Source organism: Molothrus ater, chromosome 1 (genome assembly GCF_012460135.2).
Source record: "Molothrus ater isolate BHLD 08-10-18 breed brown headed cowbird chromosome 1, BPBGC_Mater_1.1, whole genome shotgun sequence".
Classification (NCBI taxonomy): Eukaryota; Metazoa; Chordata; class Aves; order Passeriformes; family Icteridae; genus Molothrus; species Molothrus ater.
This window is the reverse complement of record NC_050478.2, coordinates 79,136,590-79,157,711: the sequence shown is the minus strand read 5'-3', so window position 1 is coordinate 79,157,711 and position 21,122 is coordinate 79,136,590. Positions and strand designations below refer to the sequence as shown.

The 21,122-nt window shown below is 39.7% G+C and overlaps 1 protein-coding gene across 1 annotated transcript in view; it reads left to right on the top strand.

Annotated features, from left to right (window-relative positions):
- The window catches only part of TRIO (trio Rho guanine nucleotide exchange factor), a 244,215-nt gene that overhangs the window by 121,697 nt on the left and 101,396 nt on the right, over window positions 1–21,122 (top strand). The window contains 9 exon segments of the mRNA XM_036378951.2: window positions 162–331; window positions 1,248–1,422; window positions 8,392–8,479; window positions 8,482–8,586; window positions 9,180–9,346; window positions 16,250–16,369; window positions 17,799–17,990; window positions 18,456–18,605; window positions 20,099–20,213. Coding sequence (XP_036234844.1) covers window positions 162–331; window positions 1,248–1,422; window positions 8,392–8,479; window positions 8,482–8,586; window positions 9,180–9,346; window positions 16,250–16,369; window positions 17,799–17,990; window positions 18,456–18,605; window positions 20,099–20,213 — 1,282 coding nt within the window.

The following is a 21,122-nucleotide window of genomic DNA, read 5'->3' as shown; positions in this document are numbered from 1 at the left end:
GTCTTCATTAATATGAGGATGGGATTTTTCTATGAAGAAAAACAAATCCTCTTTCTTCCTGCCACCTCAGTCTGTTTCTCTTGTCCACGGAGATGGATTCAGAATAGTTGACTGCCTGATCCTCGGGCTTATGTTTCTTGCTTTTTTTCCCTTTCCTTTAGCTGTGGACGTGGCTTGAAGAGCTGCAGAAAGAACTGCTTGATGATGTCTATGCTGAGTCTGTGGAGGCTGTCCAAGACCTGATTAAACGTTTTGGTCAACAGCAACAGACCACTCTGCAGGTTACAGTCAATGTCATAAAAGAAGGTGAAGATCTCATCCAGCAACTAAGGTAAGACAGATTTTTATTTAAATCTCCTCTGGTGTTTATCTGATATTCTGTGAGGTTCTTTCTGTTTTGAGGGTAGAGATGATGAGTACAAGATATGATATAAATAAAACTTGTAAATATTAGGACTACAGGGATCTCTCATGCTGTACTGATGGTCTCTAAACCTCTGTTTACAGGAAGCTCAGCTTATAAACACTGCTGCCACAAGAAGGAGATTTTGTTGACATAAGCTACCTTTTTGATAGAAGCAGTTGTGTGTTTTTGTAGTCTGACATGCAGGGCTCCCACTGCATTTTGAGTTCTGAGCAGCAGCCTTTTTATAAAGAGACACTTGAATTTGTTTTGCATACTGACAAGTAACTTCATTGTAGTAAAAGCCAAGTTTATGGTCCATTTCATTCCAAAATGATCTGAATAAATAAACTTGGTTCCCAGCTGCTCTGGTACATGTCTCCTCTCCTACAGGAGATTAACAAATCTGAATTTGCAGGTTTTATACTCAGGTAAAATATTAAGTAATTTTTTTAAATGAACTAATTTTGATTTTCTTTCCTTGCCAGGAAGATTCAGGAAAGTAAATAGTTATCATATGCTACTTCCTTTCCACAGTGGCAGCATTGTCTCTGGTTTTAAATTTTATCCTTCCTGTAAATAGAATGTCTTTAAGTGTTGAATTGGGGAAAAAAAATGAAGGTAATTAATTTCCTAATGTTTTTTTTTGAGTACTAGAACATAGTTTGACTTTTTATTTACAAAGATGTACTGACTTAACTTTCATGCATTATGGTTTGCAACAACTTCATCTGAAGCAGGCTTATATCTTGTGCTCATATATATATAGTGTCCAAATTGTATGGGGTTTTTTTTTCAATAATGCTCTTTTTTCTTCCCCCTCCCCTCTCTCTGCTTTGAGTAGGGATTCTGCCATTTCTAGTAACAAGACCCCCCATAACAGCTCGATCAACCACATAGAGACAGTCCTGCAGCAGCTGGATGAGGCCCAGTCTCAGATGGAGGAGCTTTTCCAAGAACGCAAGATCAAACTGGAGCTGTTCCTGCAGCTCCGCATATTTGAAAGAGATGCAATAGATGTGAGTCTTTGCTCTCAGACTTCACTGCATGCATTTCTCCTCTTGTCTAGGAATGTTTGTGCTGACATTGTGTAGTTGCATTGGCATGTGGCTCAAATGGCTGATAGACTTAATTCTTACCTGAACTGAGGCTTTTGTCCTGTGTGTGAAAGTGTCAGAAGACCTCAGTGCTCAGCAGAGCTGAGCTTTTGGATTTGCTCTTGGTGCATCTTTAAGGAAATGTTAGGTAAAATCATAAAGCATCAGTTACTTCATCTGCTAAGTTTAGCTTGAATATCAAACTACCTTGATATAGCTAGTATGCCTGCAGTTAATAAGAATAGGACTTGCAAGATGGTTTTGTACAAACCCTCTAAACTGATGCTTTGTAGTAACAACCCTCTTCTCTTCCTTTACCAATCAGCAATTTTCAGTTAGCAGCTGCAAGTGGTATTTGAAATTCTGTCTTAATTACTGAGAATGTTCTATGGGCTGTCATTTAAAAAAAATAAATTCTTTTCCACCTCTAAAAATAATTCAATAGCACTTGTAGTGCTTCACCCCTGCAAAACTTCAAGAGGTTTTGAGCCTGTCCAAACTTCGAAGGGGAGTTACAGCTTATCAGTTGAAAAGTTTCTGCTTGTGTGTAGGAACATGTACACAAACAGACATGAAACTCCACAGGGAACTTAGGTTAGCAGAGTTGCTAACCTAAAAAAAAACAAACCAAACTTCAGCTAAGTTCATTTGACTTAATAAAATTACTAGTGCTGTACACAGTGACTGAAAAAAGTTGGTGCCTTATAAGGTTCAGGGTTATTCAGTGGTAAATGATCTTGTTTGAGTGTATAATGACTTACCTCAAAATTCTGAAAACCAGGAGTTAAATGATAAGTTTGTCCCTTTGCTTGTGTGTAGTAAAAGCTGCCACTGTTGGTTATGAATGTCAAGGTAAAAGAGGCAGTCAGCAGAAAGCTTCTCAGGTTTTTGGTGATAGTGTCCCGGGTTTTTAGTGTTTTGATTTGGGTGTTTCTTCCCTTCTGAAAATCAGGATTTGATGTCATGGCTGAAGTCTGGTTTAGCTAAGCACACTGTTAGGGGCAGTGCAGAAATAGGCAGACACAGTTCCTTGATCCTTACCCACGGAGGAAGTGAGAGTGTGTGCTCACAGTAATAACAACTTTGCTGTAGAGGAAGACTAAGAAGGGTTTTTTTTTTCAATTTTTCAATTCACACTAGTCTGCATAGAGTTTTCTACTTTGTCTATGTGGAAGTAGCTTTTCTTCTTTGATCATAAGAGACTAGCTATCTCACATATGCTCACAATCTTTGCAGGAGTGATGAACAGTGCTTGATGTCTGAGGTGTTCTTAGAACACCTTTTTGAAGGAATGGGGCAGTGCATACCAAGAAAATTAATGGAAGAATTAGAATAAAGGTTTGAGTGAAGTTCACTATTAAGTTGATTGCTCTCTGTTGTAGGTTGCATAAGCCTGGGATTCTACAGCAGCAAAAGGCTGTTTGCAGGAGCCCTGCTTTGCAGATGTGTTCTAGTTTTCAGTTCAGGACAGCATCTGTATAGGTTGGAGTACTTCTGGTACTGCTACTTGGTGATGCCCATAGGATTTTGCATCAGAAAACTGCAAACCCTAACTTCATAGAATCATAGAATAGAATATACTGAGTTGGAAGGGACCCACAAAGGTCGTCAAGTCCAACTCCTGACCCTTCATAGGACATCCCAAGAGTCACACCATGTGCCTGGAAGTGTTGCCCAAACACTTCTTGAACTCTGTCAGGCTGCTGCTGTGACCACTTCCCTGGAGAGCATGTTCTAGTGCCCAACCACCCTCTGAGTGAAGAAGCTTTTCCTGATATCCTACATTAACCTTCTCTAGCTCTGCTTCATGTTGTTTCCTTGAGTCCTATCACTGGTCACGAGAGTGAAGATGTTGGTACCTGCCCTTCCCCTCATGAGGATGTTGAAGACTGCCATGAGGTCTCCCCTCAGTCTCCTCTTCTCCAGGCTGAGCAGACCAAGTGACCTCAGCTGCTCCTCATACAGCTTCCCCTCCAAAGCCTTCACCATCTTAGTAGCCCTCCTTAGGGTTCTCTCTTATAGATTAGTGTCTTTTTTATATGGTAGTGCCCAAAACTGCACACACTTGACAGGTCTTGCTTTTTCTAAACCTGATGATGCTTGGCGTGCTTCACACTTTGCCATGTACAACATAAAGCAAAGCACCAGTTAGCTTGTTGAAGGAGTTGGTATAGTTTGTCTGTATAGCTTGGAAATAGAAATCACGCCTATTTTTGATTGATGGACAGTCCTTCAAAGAAGAAAATGGCCCTGGCTGCAGAGTGATTTCAGCAAAATGTTGATTGTTTTGCTGTCTCTGTACCATGTCCTCTCTGCTTCTCAGCAGAACACGCATCTCTTTTCCCTCTCCCTGAAGGCAGATGTCTGTTCAGAAACTTCCAGGAAGAAAATGTGGGGACTAGTTCCAGGTCAGTTGTTTTAAAGCTGAAGCTCAGCTGAAGTAACTTGATAATGAGGAGGAGCCAGATGCCAGCTAGGAATTTGCAGACCTTGTTTTGACCTTTTCCTTCCTCCAGGATTTTGTGTGATTGGTCCAGTCAATTAAGACTTGGCTGTAGGGACAGTTAATTCAGGGGAGCATCCTGTGAGGACAGCTTTTCTCAAAGGCAAGTAGTGGTTCTAGCTTCTCTTACTGCCTGCAAAATTACACAGGCTAAAATGGGACAAAGGGCTCCCCTAGCGCTGCAGGGTTATAGCCATGCAGCTGTTCTTCTGGGGACAGTGGTAAGATTTGCAGGCAGGGTTAATTACTTCTTCTCCTTACTCTTCCCTTATAATTTGCTGATAAAATACTTTGTTTCTTTACTGGTAAAATACTTTGCTTCTTTTGTCCTACAACTTTTCAGATACTCATGCTCTTCTGAAATGGGTATAACTGCAGTACTGCCTCTGTTTTGCCCCTTGGCTCTTGGCATATAAACTTGACCTTCTCTATCTTCAGCATGATTTTTAGTGCCATTATTGGTGAGCTATTTGAAGGACTCCTTTGTAAATGCCTGTATTAACTGAAGGCAAGAATGAGCAAAATAATATAGGTGAATATTCCCTTGCTAGTGTGATTAGAAGCATGAGGAAGGTGTGTGTGAACCCAGTGGGAGGGTAACACTGGTGGCAAAGTACGCAGTCTGAAATGTGTTTGTCTCATCTGTGTCTGAGCATTTTTGCCTGTCTGTAACTTACATACCAGGGCTCTACACAGAGCATACCGCACACTTTTCAGCTCACAGCTTTATCTCAACTCTATTTTTGGACCATATTTACAAGATGCCTGTTAAATCACATTGCTGAAAAGATGAGGATGTAAAATGCTGGGGTATCATGTATCATGGAGACCTAGGAGACCTAGCTCCTCTCCCTTTCCCATATTCCTTTTTTTTTTTTTCTCCTAAACACCCAGTATTTACTGGGTCTTGATAAGCACTCAGTTGGTACCATGAATGGTAGACACTTCTGAGAAGAGACCTGTGGTTCTTTATTTCTTTCCCACTCAGTGTGAAAGCATCCCTTCCATATTATACCCTGCTTTGTTTCCTGTCAGCGTTTCCTTTACATTTAATAGAATGTAGTGATGTCAGGCAGCTCAGAATCTGCACCAGGAACTTCTTGAACACATGCTATGGTAAATTGTTAGCCTGTGTTTATGTTGGGTTGTCCATTTCCTGAGAGCAGTATGAATTTGTGATTCAGTTATTTTAGAATTCTATTAGTCATTTGTTCTGTTTGTTTAGTGCTGATTGCCTTGACAAAACTTTACAAGCAAAATAGGAGCCTACTTGCTTCGAATGTGTTGTCTGTAAAGCAAAACTTTAGAGGAAGCACTGAAGAGTGTGGGCAGAGAGGGCTTAGTCAATGCTATTTCTGTATTAACTCTGCCTTCAGATTTGCACAGTGGGTGCAGTGGCTGAAATAGACCACCTTGCACCACCTAATTACTCCTGATAAAACATGAGAATTACTGCCCTTGTTAGGAAACTTCTCTTTGATGGTCATTGACTACTTACCTTTTGAATCTGTGTGGAAACATGCTGACATTATTTATTTGAATCGTGGCTGGCCATCCTGATCGTTTGAAGGGGAAAGGAAATATATTGGTCTTGTTCAGAGTGTTTCAAACTGCTTTAAACAGTATGTGTGCCATGATCCTAAATATGGGGTTGGTTGTATGAAATAGCATGGGAAAACCTATAGTTCTTCCGGGCTGTTTGTGGCTGTTCTTTGGAGGCATTATCAGTGAAACCTGTTGGTTGAGGCAACACACAGTTTTGACCCTCCTGAAACTAGTTGTTTTTCCTATCAAGTAAAGGGAATCTTAGGAGCTAGTGGCTACAATCTATTTCATGATTATAACAATACTGACACAGCCACAGCAGTGCCATATTGTGAGCTTGCTGTGTTTTTTACTTTATTCCCACTTAAATTCCCAGTAAAAGAGAAAAGGTTTATCATCTATTCTGAAGGGAGATGGACTAGCTTTCCTTTTAAAACAGTGTTATAAATGTGCCGTGTTGAATCTTAATCCTTTGTATGATGGTGTTTGGAAAGATGGTGTTTTAATAGTGGAGTTTTGCAATCTTTTTTAATGCTCAGATTTCTGTTTGACTGAGTCCAACTACAGATACTTCTTCAGGGTAACTTTTGAATGTTGATAACTGACCTGGATAAAAATAAGATGGTAAATCTGTTTTCTTAGAACTTCCCTAGTGCAGTGGATGAAGAAATAAACATTAGATGACCTCCATTGCTTTTAATAATAAATGAACATGGAGTTTCAGAGAGAAGCTGGGAAGAGCAGAGCTGAGATGCACAAGAGCAGAAAAGAGAGGTAGCTGAAAGTAAGCAATTTCTCTGGCTGGACTGTCAGGAAAACCTGAAGTTTCTTTAAAATTTCAGATCACTTAAAGGAAAGTGAAGAGCAGAGGAAGGTGATGAGACATGTTGGGCATGGACCAAATAAAAAGGAAATGAAGGGAACTTGTTAACAGTTTTTTGTGACGGGAAGCCTGGGTTTGTGGGTTCAGAGACAATGCTTAGAGACTGTGTGATGTTTAGAGCACGTGGAAGATGAAAGGAGCTTCAAGCAGTGGCTAAAAGCCTTGTCCTGTCTATCTTCCTGAATACTTTGGTCATCGACTTTTCTGTTTTCAGTGTTACCCAGGGCACTTGAGTTTCTGCATGTTTTCACTTCAGCAGAGGTAGCTGAGTAGGTTTAGGGATTGCAAATAGCTACTTTAATTGTTTGGTATTTCCCATCATGACATGATGTAAAACTCAAATACTTAGTGATTCAAGTGGAATTTTTTTGCAGAACACCTTTAAAACAGGAAGTAACTCACTGGTGCCACAATTTAATATTTATTGCTTCATGTGTCCATTTTTTTATGGCATCATGTGAGTGGAATGGAAAAAAACCTTCACAAGAGATTGTAGCAAACTACAGAAACTTTATACAAATGATTTAACTTTTGTAATTTCCCCAGTTCTGCTTTTTTTTTTTCTAGAAGGCCTGTTTTCCTGGAATTTCTCTTGTCATTTAACTGTCTCTAACTTTGGAGCTATTTCAGCTGCTTGAAAAGGGGTAGGGGCATCTTTCTTTTGCTGACAACAAATGACTTTGGTTAAATATTTATGCACTTAGATACTTGATTGCTAATGCCCATTAAGTCAGGTCCTCTTTTTGTTAAGTCTTGCTGCATAAATAGATACTTTCTTCTCATTTAGCACCATTCACATAAATTTGCCCTACTCCTGAAATTGTAGAACATTGGAACTAAGCCATACTTGTTTTTTGATACCTATAATTTTGCTTTCCCAATGAACTGCACTAGTTGATGCTAAAACTGTGCTGAAAATTTTTGAAAAAATTTGATTATTGGCTTGAGGGATTAATGTGTTAGACTTTTCAGAAGTAACTGATGCATCAAATCTGTACGAACTCAGCCCACTTTGATAATGAGGATTGCAAGTACTACATGTTAGCCTTAAAACCAGTTTTGTACCCTAATTAAAAGGTATATTTTATATTTCAGATAGGCTTTGCAGTATAATTTGGGAAATACACTTATGTGGACAGACAAGGAGAATTTACTGTTGTGATACATGTGTTGAAAAACCCAAGAACTTTTTTAGCTACATTTCTTGGGAAATCCTGCAGTGAAGAATAAAATCCAGAATTAAAATGTGAAAACTGAAGTGTAGCTGAAGAATATCAGCAAGCAAATTTAGTTCTGTCATTGCAGTAATGTTGTAATAAAGTATGCTTTTTTGTTTTGCTGGATTCACTGAGTACCCAGGCTTTTGTAGTAAGTGCTTCTCAATTGTCTGGCAGAACTCAAAGGTGCACGTGGCCTGATGCTTCCTGCCCACAGAAGGGTAAAGCTGGCTTTCTTGGAAAAGGGCTCAAGATTGGTATAATTGTAAGATCAGCTGGCTGTTGATGTGTGAATTATTATTGATGCACTCTGAAGAATTAAAAAGGTCCAGATCCACATTTTCCTTTAAAAGGGGTATTATTGATGCACTCTGAAGAATTAAAAAGGTCCAGATCCACATTTTCCTTTAAAAGGGGAGATAAAAAGATGTTAACTTATTCTGTTTCACAAGTAAGTGTTGATGGAGTACCTTGAATAAGGCAGAGGCACATACCCATACTGTTGCATGCACTGGTTGAAGTACTGTAGCGGTTCTCAAAGAGCTTCTTTTGGATTATTTGCCAAAATCTAAAATCCATGCTTAGATAGCCTGTGTCCTAACCATGTCTGATTTGATCAGTGATGTCAATCAACAACGAACAACTTGAGTTTCCTACCTCAATCATCAGTGCAACATTGGAAATAAACTGTTTTCTGTTGTGTAATGGGTAATTGAACATGGTCTCCTTCCTTTTTCCCCCAGATTATTTCAGACCTTGAGTCTTGGAATGATGAGCTCTCTCAGCAGATGAATGACTTTGACACTGAAGATCTTACAATAGCAGAACAGAGGCTCAGCATCATGCAGACAAAGCCCTGACCATGAATAACTTGACCTTTGATGTCATCCACCAAGGGCAGGATCTGCTGCAGTATGTCAATGAAGTGCAGGCGTCTGGTAAGATGGCTCCTTTGTGCTATTCCAGGCTTTCTAAGAATTATCCAGTTGTCGCTCCATGGGATGTGTGAAAATAACAGGGATGCTGGTTAACTGTAAACTGGGGACATGTGAACTCCTTTATACTCAAATTATTCAATGGTGTTCATAAGAACATACTGGCACATAAATGTCATCCGAGTTGGTAGCACATGAAGGTGTTTAGTTTTTAGAGAAAGGGATTTCACTCAGGATGTCTGTAAAATTAGACTAAATAAGGGAACGTTAGTTTTTTAGGTGGTCAGATCAATGCAGTCGAGCAAAGATTGTCAGCTTTCAAGTAATGCCTTCCTTTTTTGTTCCTTATGCCCCTGCCCCTTCATTTGATATTTTTCACTGTATATGATTGCTTAGGGTAAGTATCATACTTTAAAAACATCCCCCTGTTGCACTTCTTAAGAGTGCAAACCCCTATACTCATGTAGGCAAATCCTCCAAGAACTTGAGGATTGAATTTGGAGAAGGAACTAGGAAATTAGGTGTAGAGCAGTGGAAGCGGGCAGTTTGTCTCAGAAGCTTTGCGAGTCATTCCTGTCTGACCGTCCCGACTGCAGGTGTGGAGCTGCTGTGCGACAGAGACGTGGACATGGCCACTCGCGTGCAGGACCTGCTGGAGTTCCTGCACGAGAAGCAGCAGGAGCTGGACGTGGCGGCCGAGCAGCACCGCAAGCACCTGGAGCAGTGCGTGCAGCTGCGGCACCTGCAGGCAGAGGTCAAACAGGTACGGCCACCCTGGCAGCCGCGCCCTCCTGGAGAGCTCTGCTCCCAAAAACACGCGCGGGAAAGCCCTCCTGCTGCATAAAGTCTTCGTTGGGAGCACGGGAGGACTTTGGTCACTTGAGAAACCTCAGCTTCTCTTAACATTAAGTGAATTCTTTTAACTTGCATCACCGCTCGATCTTGCTGCGTGGATCTAGAGCAGAAGTCCTATGGAGAGAGAGCTGGGGATGTTTAGCCTGGAATAAAGGAATCTCAGGGGGGACCTTATCACTCCTGCAACTACCTGATAGGAGGGTGTATCAAAGTAGGAGTTGGATTCTTTACCCAGGTAACAAGTGATAAGACAAAGAAGGGAAGTCCTCAAGTTGTGCCAGAGGAGGTTTAGATTAGATATTAGGAAAAATTTCTTCACTGAAGAGATTTTTAAGCACTGGAACAGGATTGATGGAGGTACCATTCCTGAAGATATTTAAAAGACCATGTAGATGAGACACTGAGACACATGCTTTAGTGGTGGGTAGTGCTAGGTTAACGGATTTGATGGTTGTAGAGGTTTTTTCCAACCCAAGTTATTCTGATATTCTGTATATACAAGTAAAGTATTTGAAGTATAGAGTGATTTGAGCTATTGTTAAAGCCTTGCATTTACCACCTGTATGGTGATGAACAGCAATGCTCAAAGGCCCTGCACACTGACCTAATACTTCTGGGTCTGTTGTTCAAAACATCTGCAAAAAGTAATAAAATAATATAGAAGAAAAACAGTTTTGCTTCTCCTGGCAATAAAGTAGCAAGTTTTCAGGTGTTTATCTGATACACACCTAAACCTTTGATGATTTGAGATGTGGGCTAAGCCACTGAAGTTGGTAGAAGTTTAAAAAAGAAAAAAGGCAATAGAAAAGGTAAGAGTTTATCTTGCTCACACTTGGCAGCATCACAGAAGTTTGCTATAGTCTGTTGTATTACTGTGTCCCATAATGAGACTGAATGACAACTCCCAGATTGCAAAGTAATATGAAAGGGGTCCCGCTAGGACTAGGAGAAGTGAATAGAAGGTTCCCAAAGTATTTTCAGGCAGTGGTTGGTTGCTCTACAGTAGCAGATGAAAAGTTTCTGTGTGGTCTTGAATTAAAGGAATGCAAAAAACTGATAGTTGTCTCCTGTCAGTGCAATATAGACATCAATCAAATACTTGATGTTCTATTTCAAGGCTTTGCATACTCTACTGAACTGTGCTCTATCTGCCTTAGCACTAACTCATCTTAGTAAGTGCAGATTGCAAATTCCTCCTTCCATCTGAGTAATGGTTGAGATAAAGTTGTTGCAGATCAGGATAGCTTCTGTACACAGTTGCACTTTATCTTGAAGATGAAGGAAAAAAATGCACATCTGCAAAGGAAGGAAAAAATAAAAGAAATAATGCCAGCTGAGGCACTCTCATCCCTTTATGGTATGTCAGTGAGTTTGGGTAGGATGGGTTAGTAAGAAAAAAATTTGTTAGTATCCATAATACTGAAATAGTACTCAGTAAAAGAACAGAATATAGCAGTTTGGTAATATTTCAAAGAGACACTAAATAGTTATTTATATTGCATACTCTCACAATAAAGTGAGTGCTTTGGTCCACTAGCTTTTTTGTATGCAAGTTAAATGTTACAAAAAAGACACGTGTTTTAAACCTGTGTTTGAAACAAATGTTCTGTATTTTGGCAGAAACAGGCAGATGATGAACATCATGGATTTTAGAGGGATACCTCTATTGCACATAGTGATTACAAATCACTATGTGATTTGTAGATCATTCTTTAAGAAGTTTCTAACTTTTTTGAACCACTGCTAGCCCTGACTGAAACTGAAGCTAAAATTTAGATTCTTAAGAAAGTACTGGAAAAGTTTATCTTATAATAAAGGTATAGGTAGTACATAAACATAGGCAGCTGCCTTTTCTTGGTAGACTGGGATTTGGAAGAAAAAAGCATATTCTATTTTGTATTTCTAGAGCACACCTCTATCAAGTGGGATTTTATATTGAATTAAATGCCATAATATGTGTGAACTTTCAGACAATCATACATGAACATGTAGCTGACAGAAGGTGGTTTTGTGTATTACTTTTCCAGATTTTACTGTACAGATTCATCTGCAATACTTGCCCAGCCTGAGGCCTGAAAATTGAATGGAGCTCAATCTGAGTGTTAATACATTGTCTCATAGGATTTCTTTTGAGCCCTTTGGAATGCTTTGAGGATAATAACTCTTAGTTTTGAGATTACAGTTGCCTTTTCATAAAACCACATCTGATTTATTTTTATTTTTATTAAACATGATTAAGGAAGCATGATCTTCTCCTGTCTCTTCTGCACTAGGAAAACTTTATAGGTCAGCAGGTCACAGTAGGTGCTTTACCTGAGTGTAAAATGAAGTGGTAAACCTCCTCTTCAGTCTGCTTTATTTGTGTTTTGTTGCCTGAAGCAGTCAACACATGGTTTTCTCGTTCAGTTACTGTGATTTTCTCTTAGATTTATTGTTGATGAACTGGGTGTAAGCATGTTTATTATGTAGATGGGATACTGTCTCCATAGCAAGAATTCTAACAGTATTTCCATTTAAATTCTTCCTGCCAAAGCAACATTACTGCTCTTGTATTTTCACACACACGCACGCACGCGCGCACATGCGCACACACACATACATTTATATAAAATACATAAAAATATGTAGCTTGTCATGTGAAGAGGTTAGACTGGAACACTGCAGGAATTTAGACAAATACTTGTAAAGATTCTCTTCCATACTAGGTAGTAAAACCTTATGCTTAATGAATTTTTATCAAATAAGCACAGAGAGTAGATGAAAACATTCAGTATTGCTTCTTCCTTAACTCTTGTGCCAGTTCTACTTTGTGGCATTGAAGTTTTGTTTATCAAGCCTCAGGACTAGGAGGAAGCAGAAGAGCCAGAAGACAAACAGAGGTGTAAAGAAAACCTGCAAAGAATTTGCTTGTCAACTTGAAGTGTAATAGGTGCAGAAAGGGCAAAAGCAGCAAATTACAGTGTAGAAAAACCATGGAAAACAGGGGGAAGAGAATGCTGACTGAAATAAAAGAGACAGCTGTATGTGGGGAAAGCAACATGGAAAGGAAAATGTGAGCACTTTTTTACAGGTCAGGGACATATGAGTAGGTGGAGGCAGAGTAATATTTATGAGAATGTCTGTCTCATGCAGAACTCCAGCTGCATGTTTGCCAGACAAGCCTTCTTTATTAATCACCTAACATACAGCTGTTGGATTACTTACTGCTGCAATCACTCCCACCTACTCACTGTATAGAGTGAATGCTTTGCTGTGCTTAAGGTCAAAATCCCTACCAAGCTTCAAACCCAGTCCAGTTGGTTTCAGTGTGCTCGTTAAGCCTTTTCAGTGCAGTGTTTTCTGCTGTTCTGATCATGGTGTATGTTCTTGGATATATAACTATGTATCCATATATGTACCATGGTGTACAGATACTTCAGCCCTCAGGAGTACCTTAAGCTGCTTTGTGTTGTCACTGGCAAATCTTTTAGCTTGGTGCTTGAGCTCTGACTATCCCAAAATACTACTCAGGAAGGGTATCCTGGCACTCCATGTAGTGCCATATGGATATGAAAACATAGCTAAGACAGCAGACTGAAGCAGGTTGTCTTGTGATCATGTTTAGTTACAGTCAAAAATCTGTCCAAGAAACTAGTTCTAAATCAAGCATTTATCTCACGATCTACCTATCTGACCTTTTCAAGTGCCCCAAGTGACCCAAATTTTGTCTCTTTTCCACACCTTTGCTGATGTTTTTCTAGCCTGTTGAAGGCTGTGAGGGGAAAGATGGGGGTTGTGATCCACTCAGACAGGGAGGTGGTGGGAACATGAACATGCCAGCAAACCCTGAAGGCAGCACCCCTGGAAGGAGAACAGACTCTCTATTTCCTAATGCTTATACTTTCCCTTGAGTCAGAGCAGAAGGAAGGGGAGAGTACTGCTGGCAGATTTCCTCCTGTGAGTTTCACCAGCCTGTGTACTTGCACCCTGGCCTGCACCAAGCAGGAGGACAAGTCTTTGTGTTTGAAACGGCATGTTCTGTTCTAGCTGTTGCTGCTGTAAATAATGGGATGCCAAGTCAAGAGGAGCTTTCAATTGGTGCTCCCTAAGCATTCTCCTTCATTAAAATTCTCTGAAGAAGGCTACATGTATAAGAACCCTAAAAAGGTGTGTTTTGTTACACCATACCTGGAAGAATTACTTTTTAAGGTAGAGAAGGAACCTAGAATAACTTTCTTAAGACAAAATAAAAATAAAAAAGGAATTTGAAAAAAAAAAATCATCTCCCTCTGTGTTCTTGCAATTTATTTGTCCATGTATAGTTTCTATCTGCAGTCTGTTGGACCCATCTGCTTCCCTCAGAAGCTGCTGTTTTTCCTGCTCCTGAGGCTTAACCAGGCCTTCTCCTTGAGTGTTAAAAATCTGCTGGTGTCTTAGCAATTTAGGAACTCCCAGTTTCTTTCGTACTCCCTTTTGTGTGCCCCCAAACTGTGATCTGCAGGTGTCACCTTTGCAGTAGGAGAGGTTGTTCCAAAGCTGAAGCCATCTTCCCCTTGCTTGCAAGGCTGCACCTGACCCAGTGCTTTCTCCCCAGAAGAGCAGAATGTGCCCCCAGTTACACATCTGGCATGCCCTCCCTTCTACATTGTAGACTTACTCTTTTCTACAGACTTGCAGAATTTATATAGGAGAATTCAAATACATGCTATCAGGGTGGAAAAAATACTGTTAGCTATTCATTGTGCAGACAGAAATGGCAAAACCTGCTGCATTAATAATACAACAATGTCACAATCTGGATAAGTGTAAGGGTGAGGTTGTGGTGCAGATTTGAGGGAACAGATGTTGTGTCAGGATGGTTAGACCTCAGTTGCTTCAAGCTGTCAGACACATTAGAGTGTACTTTGGATGTAGACCCACATGTGGCTTTCAGGTTGTGAGGAACTGTGTTTTAATAGGTCATTTTCTTGGGTTCTGCCCAGGTTCCCAGTCTGCAAGTGCAGTCATATCACCCTGATAACTTAGTGCATTAATGCTATAATTGATAGTTAAGTTAATAGATAAGATAGATAGTTAATCAGATAGTTAAGAACTAACTGATTTGGTAGTTAATATATTTATTATCAGTGGTTAAAGGCCTAAAATCAATTAGTAGGAAAAAGTTAGAAAAGCTGGAGAAGTTCAGATCAACTGGGCCTGAAGAAATTCACTCTAGAATACTTGAAAAGCTGCTGTTGTTTCCAAACATCAGGAGATCGGATGAGATTCTGGAGGCCTGAAACTCAACATCTGCTTCTCAAAAGTGGAAAAGGACTAGCTGAGGGAGGATTATAGGTCAGCTAGTTTAACACAGTTCCCAGGAAAAATATTGAAACAAGTAGATCAATAAACTTGAACAGTGTCAAAAGGAGAAAAGGCTAACACAGGTCAATTAATCATAGCTTTCCATTGATAAACCCCCCTTTTTATCTGGGGGGGTGGGAAAGCAGTGTCAAAGCTTTTAAAATAGTGCAGCTCAGTCTGTCTGGCCGTAACTTACTATGAGAATGTCACATGAGACTAAATTACCAGGAGTGATAACTTGCTGAAAAAACATATTGAGTAACAAAAGTTATTAACAGACTCAGTGGATTGGAAAAGATATTTAAAAATGAAAAAAAATTGTATTTGTCTGTATTTGGATACTACTGGTTCATGTTCTCAGTCAGAAAATCTACGTGTTAGCAACTATGCTATTAAATTTGAAGTTGAAAGCAGGAGCAGCTGGAAAAGGGGTTTGAGTTCATCAGAAGATGCTGGATTACAGTTCAGAATTATCTTGATGGGAGAATGGAAGAACTGTGCTTTAAGAAGGATATGAGTTTGAATAGTGAAAAATACAGAGCATGATGTACTGGAAAGAATAATCAGCTGAATAAATACAGAGGTAATTACTGGCTGGGCAGCAGTTCCATAGAAGAGTTGTACAATGACAGTGAATAACCTGAATTATGTCCCATTTTACTCAGTATTTGAAAAATTATGACCAAGTCATGGTTATCAACTGGAGAGAGCTCATAAAAGAGCAGTGTTCTAAAAAAATAAGGTGACTGACTTCACATGGGAGAGATTGAAGAGACTGTGGTCAAGAAGATAAGAGGAGTCTAAAGGAGGGAATCAGATAATGTTCCTGATAGAGAGAGGTGAGGGAAAAACAAAGCTGATGCAAAGAGGGAGAAAATGTCTTTTTCCTTCTTCTTGTTTTTTTTTTGGGAGAGGTCTAAAAAGTTGCATGTTCCTGCTGTTGATAAGGAACGTGTAAAGTGGACTCCTGAGGCTTCTGCCCAGCCATGGATTCTTCTGATTTCACTGGACACATCAAAGAAGGCGCATTCTGAAAAATTAACGTCTTCAAGCAGTTAGAAGGGCACCCAATGATCACATTTTTCTCAACATTACTGTTCCAAATTATATGCATACTTTTTACTAAGCTATAGATCCTCAGTTTGCAGTACTGACACTGGCATTCAGGCAACTACTACTTGTAACTTGTTCCAGCTTTTCAGGTGACAGAAGCAGTATTCAGAAGCACAACCTTCTTCAGAGTATGAACTGAAGCCATAAGCATGTAGTAGTTGACTGCAAGCTGTGAGTTGATAGCTCAGTGAAATTGTACTGAATGTCACTAACTGTGCTTACTCAATATAAAATTCACTCTAGTATGTAATTAACAAATTATTTAGTTATCGATTCCAGTGCTAATGTGACCCTAAATGTTTTTGCCCCTACAGTGGTGCTTTTTTGCTGGTTGGCAGTGGAATTGCATATTTCATGGTCTTCTCTTTTGTTACAGGTTTTGGGCTGGATTCGAAATGGAGAGTCAATGTTAAATGCTGGGCTCATCACTGCTAGCTCTTTGCAGGAGGCAGAGCAGTTACAGAGGGAGCATGAGCAGTTTCAACATGCAATAGAGGTAAAAGCACCATTTTAGTGACCATGGCCTTGTATTTACAGTCCTCTGTAAATAGTACTCTTGGATTTGTTCTACAGTATTTGCAGTTTAGGAAAACCTGTTGAATTCATGGCAAAGAGACAAAAACACTTACTGAGAAGCTGGTATTTGTTCTTATTTATTTTGAAGCTGCAGTTCCAGGTGAACATCTTCTCAGTGCCTTTTTGCATCTTTATAAAGTGGTAGCTGTTCAGAGCAATTTTGCTGATAGTATTTTCATTTGTTATTGCTTTCCTAGAACATAACTTGTAATTCTAAATGTAAAATAAATTAAGAATAAGTGGACCAGAAGCTGCAGTTTTGTGTATTCTGAGATCATCCTTTAATATTTCCATTTTTGTTTGAGAGTAGGTTTCAGTGAAACTTGTATGAGGTGGCGTGTCAATCCCCCTGCCATGGCTTCAAGCTAAACTTATCTGATTGGTCATATTGCTGCTAAAAAAATAGACAGGGTTCTTAAGATTGATTGAAGTGCAGTATTATTTGCTTACATGCCCTACTGAGTAACTTAGTGATAATATTAGCAATGTTATGATTGTTTGGGTAGACTATTTTCAGAAGTACTCTGCCTTGCAGTAGCTCTTTGATATTCTGTTCCTGTTTGGTAGAACTTTATGCTTCTCCTCTCTTGATTTTTTTTTTTTCTTTTAATTAAAGTTTGCACTATATGCCCCATCATTTTGAGGAGCTTTGGTAACTCTGAAGTATAAAAATTATGAGACCTCTAGGTGTTTGTCAGTTTAAGAAGAAATTATGAGGAAGCTTAAAAATCTGTGTTTCCTTGGCCATTCTTTACTCAGATATAATAATACTTAGTAGTATTAACCCCCTAATACTTTTATATTATTTGGTTTTAGGCATGTATTTCTCTGCACAGAGAAATACAGTTTAAAAAATTTGCTTACAGTCAATAGACAGTTGTCTTTTTTACTGGTCTGCATGCCTGCACCTTTCTTTGCTCAGTACTGATGTGCAAAAGACTGAAGTTAAAGCTGTAAAGATTGCCCGAATAGATTTCTGGCATCATAGAGATAGATTTTTGTCATCATCTTTTTTTCCTCACTGTGAAGGGAAAGAAAATCAAACTGAAATTCATAATTGCAACATCATGTAATGCAGCATAGATATATCACGTGTAGCTTAATGCCAGACAGTTACTATTTGTTGAGAACTGCTATTTAATGTTGATTTGATGATAAATCTCTACAGGATTTATTTCCTTTGTATTTGCATAGAGAAGTCACACAGTATCAGACAGTCATTTTTAGTTAATGGGTGTTTGTGCGCAGATAGAAATGTCATTGACACAGTGGAAATGTGAGCCTCTGAGGTTTTCAAGTAAATGAACTGAAGTGCTCCACTGAACTCGTGACTTTTCACCTCTTGTCAGAAAACACATCAAAGTGCCCTGCAGGTTCAGCAGAAGGCAGAGGCAATGCTGCAGGCTAATCACTACGACATGGACATGATCCGGGAGTGTGCAGAGAAGGTCGCTTCCCACTGGCAGCAGCTGATGCTGAAGATGGAGGATCGTCTCAAGCTTGTGAATGCCTCTGTTGCCTTCTATAAAACTTCTGAGCAGGTACAGAAATGCAGAAGGTCTGTCTTGGTTAATTCCTCAGTGTGGCATTAAACAGCATTACTTCAAAAAAACGGTTGATGAGGTTTGGTTATCTTTATTCATTTGATGGCTAGTTCTGGTTTTTGTGTGGGAGTCAGAGAAAAATCAGTTTCATCTACTTGTCCACAGAAAAGTTTGGGGGGGAGTTGGCAAGGTTGCCTCCTCTGCCGCCATTACTTAAGCCCATCCAGAACTATGCAGTCACAGAGGCAGAGAAAGATGAACAATTTTAGGAACTGCCTCTGAGCAGTTCCACATAAGCAGGCCAGTGCTTGTAAACCTGCAGCCAAAGTTCGTTGCCTTAAGTCCCAGTCAAAACGTGTCAGAAGCTAGGGGGTATATATAAGGGGTAGATGAGTTTTCTTTCATCGAGGCCTGAATTTTGATTTTTTTGCCTTACTGAATTGGACTTCTTTTTCCTGAAAGGTGTGCAGTGTGCTGGAAAGCCTGGAGCAAGAATATAAGCGAGAAGAAGATTGGTGTGGGGGAGCAGACAAACTGGGCCCCAACTCTGAAACAGATCATGTTACTCCCATGATAAGCAAACACCTGGAGCAGAAGGAAGCGTTTCTGAAGGTAAGGTTGGGGATTTTTTGCGGTCTCCTGTGTCTTGGGAAGCATGCAGGCAAACAGCTCTTACAGTGCTGACATGGCTGTGGAAAGCAAAAGTGCCCCTTCAAAACTACAGGTATGTCCCCAACTGCAAAGATGTGGGAAGTGGTGTGTTAACTGCTTCTGACAGTGATTAAGAGAATACTGCCAAGTGCATACAATTGTAGCCAGTTTTATAAATACATTTCCTGTTGAACTTGAGTAGATGTCAGATCTCCCAGTGTGACTGAAGAGGAATTGGAAGTCGCTGCTTTGAGCAACTGTCACTCTAGAGAATGCTTAAAGGCTGCTGCTTTGAAAAAGGAGTGAAAGTCACACAGTGCCATTGCTGCCTGTGCATCAGAGCAGCTCTCAGATGTACTGGGACAACAGAAGAATACGGAAGGAGGAAACGGGTAGACAGGCATCTGGGATTATTGGGTTTTGTGTATAGTCTTCAGATAAATGAAAGATTTTTGTTCCAACTACTGTCCTAGTGAAAAAGATTATTGATCATACTGAATGAAATGTGCAGCATGTGCTTGCAGAGCAGTATAACTAACTTTGTGGTCAAAGGCATTTTCCAGCATCACCATGAAAGACTACTAAGAGAATAAAACTTTTTTGTTAGAAACCTTCTTGTTCTCATTATGCAGATTACAACACTCCAAAACATATTAACGGAACTCAAAGTATACAACCTAGTAGATCCTTCTGCAGCTGGCATGAATTACTAATCTTTGTTTTAAAATGGTATGAGAAATTACTTAGTATCTTTGTTACTGTATCAAACCATTCTACCTTCATCTAACCTTTTAAAGTGGCATGCTATAATTTGCATGTTAAAAATGAAGCAGACAGCCCATATGTAGTATTTGATATTTGTTAAGATGAAGATGACAACTGAGCTGAGTGCTTGCAATATAGTGGCGAGGACTGAAAGCTCTCAAGGCTTTGCCTTCGTACTTTAAGAGCAGATATTACTATTTTAGCACTTCTGGTTTCACTTCAGCAAAACATTCACTTTTTGTTAAAAGTACTGATGGATGTAATATGGAATATGCAGGTAGCTACACAACCATGTGCACTGTTTACACAGTAAGGAGCTTCAGGTGGCACATGGCACATACACTAAACAAACTTTGTGAACTCTGAGTCATGCTGAAAGCCCTAGAGCAGATAATTGCTTTTCAGGTTCTTCAGAAAAGAGGAATAGCATTTTATTAATTTATTTTATTTATTTTATTTGTATTTGTTTATCTGCTTTGTTTTTTCTCTGCCAGGTAAGTTGTAACTGCTATTTGGCAGAATATCTGTTCTAATAGTTGGCTTGGCTTGGCTTGTTTGTAGAAGAGATTTAACATGCAATGTTTTCCAAAATTGAAGAGGGTAACAAAATGAGAGTTAGGAAGATCTTTAATTTCTCCTGTATGTTTATTTGTGCATCTTCAAATAAACTTGTACCTCTGACTCTCTAGGCCTGCACACTGGCTCGGAGGAATGCTGATGTCTTCCTGAAATACCTGCACAGGAACAGTGTCAACATGCCAGGGATGGTGACACACATCAAAGCACCTGAACAGCAAGTGAAAAGTAAGGGGCTTCTTGTTCTCTTTCTTCTCACAAGAATGTGATCATCATGTGCTGTGGTGTGTGTGGGGATAGGGTTGTGAAGCCTGCCCAAGTGGAAAGAGTTCTGTCAGGCTTAACAGGAAACAAATTGCTTGCACACTTTGAAAGTGCTGACAGTCTTCAAAGTCTCTTATACTCAAATGAAGTTGCTTGGAATTCTTTTATCTGCTACTTACACCTAGTCTTCTTTCTATTTGAAACTCAAATGTGTTGCTTTTATTGAGACAATGAGGTAGTAAACTTCCACATGATAATGTTTGGTCTGAAGCCAAATGAGAGCTGATCAGTGTAAGCTTATTCAATGTGTTGGTGTCAGACATTCTGCAAGTTCCCTGGGAGTGCCAGAGTGATACGAGGTTATTGCTTGTATGATGCCCTTGAGCTCTTCAGATAGTTTGAATCAGTGTTGAGGAGCTTCATGAAGTATGGGGTAATTTACAACATGTTTAAACTGGATGTGTGGAGAGGTAGTAGCTGAGGTGAAGCTGGAAGGAGCTACTACGTGAGGCTTGGGTTTTGCTAAGATTAATAATACATAGTACAGCTTTAAGGGGTAATAAGCACTCCAGGAAATGGAGAGAGAGAGAGAGAGACCTGTGGGGCTTTGAGGGACAAAAGTGCAAAAATTAATAGGGTATGCATAACTGCTGGGTGTGGTAGCAGAACAGAGATCAGTGAGATTCAGAAGTAAATACTGCATTTTAATAATTTAATTGCCAGTCATATTCTGCTCTATGCATTTTGAAACTGAGACTGAACACTCTGGCCACACTACAGTCTCAAAACCAGAGAAGTCTAATTTTTAATTAAATGCTGTTTGCACCTACCCAAAGGGGAGTTATGCATATGATGTAGCCAGACTCAAGAGGA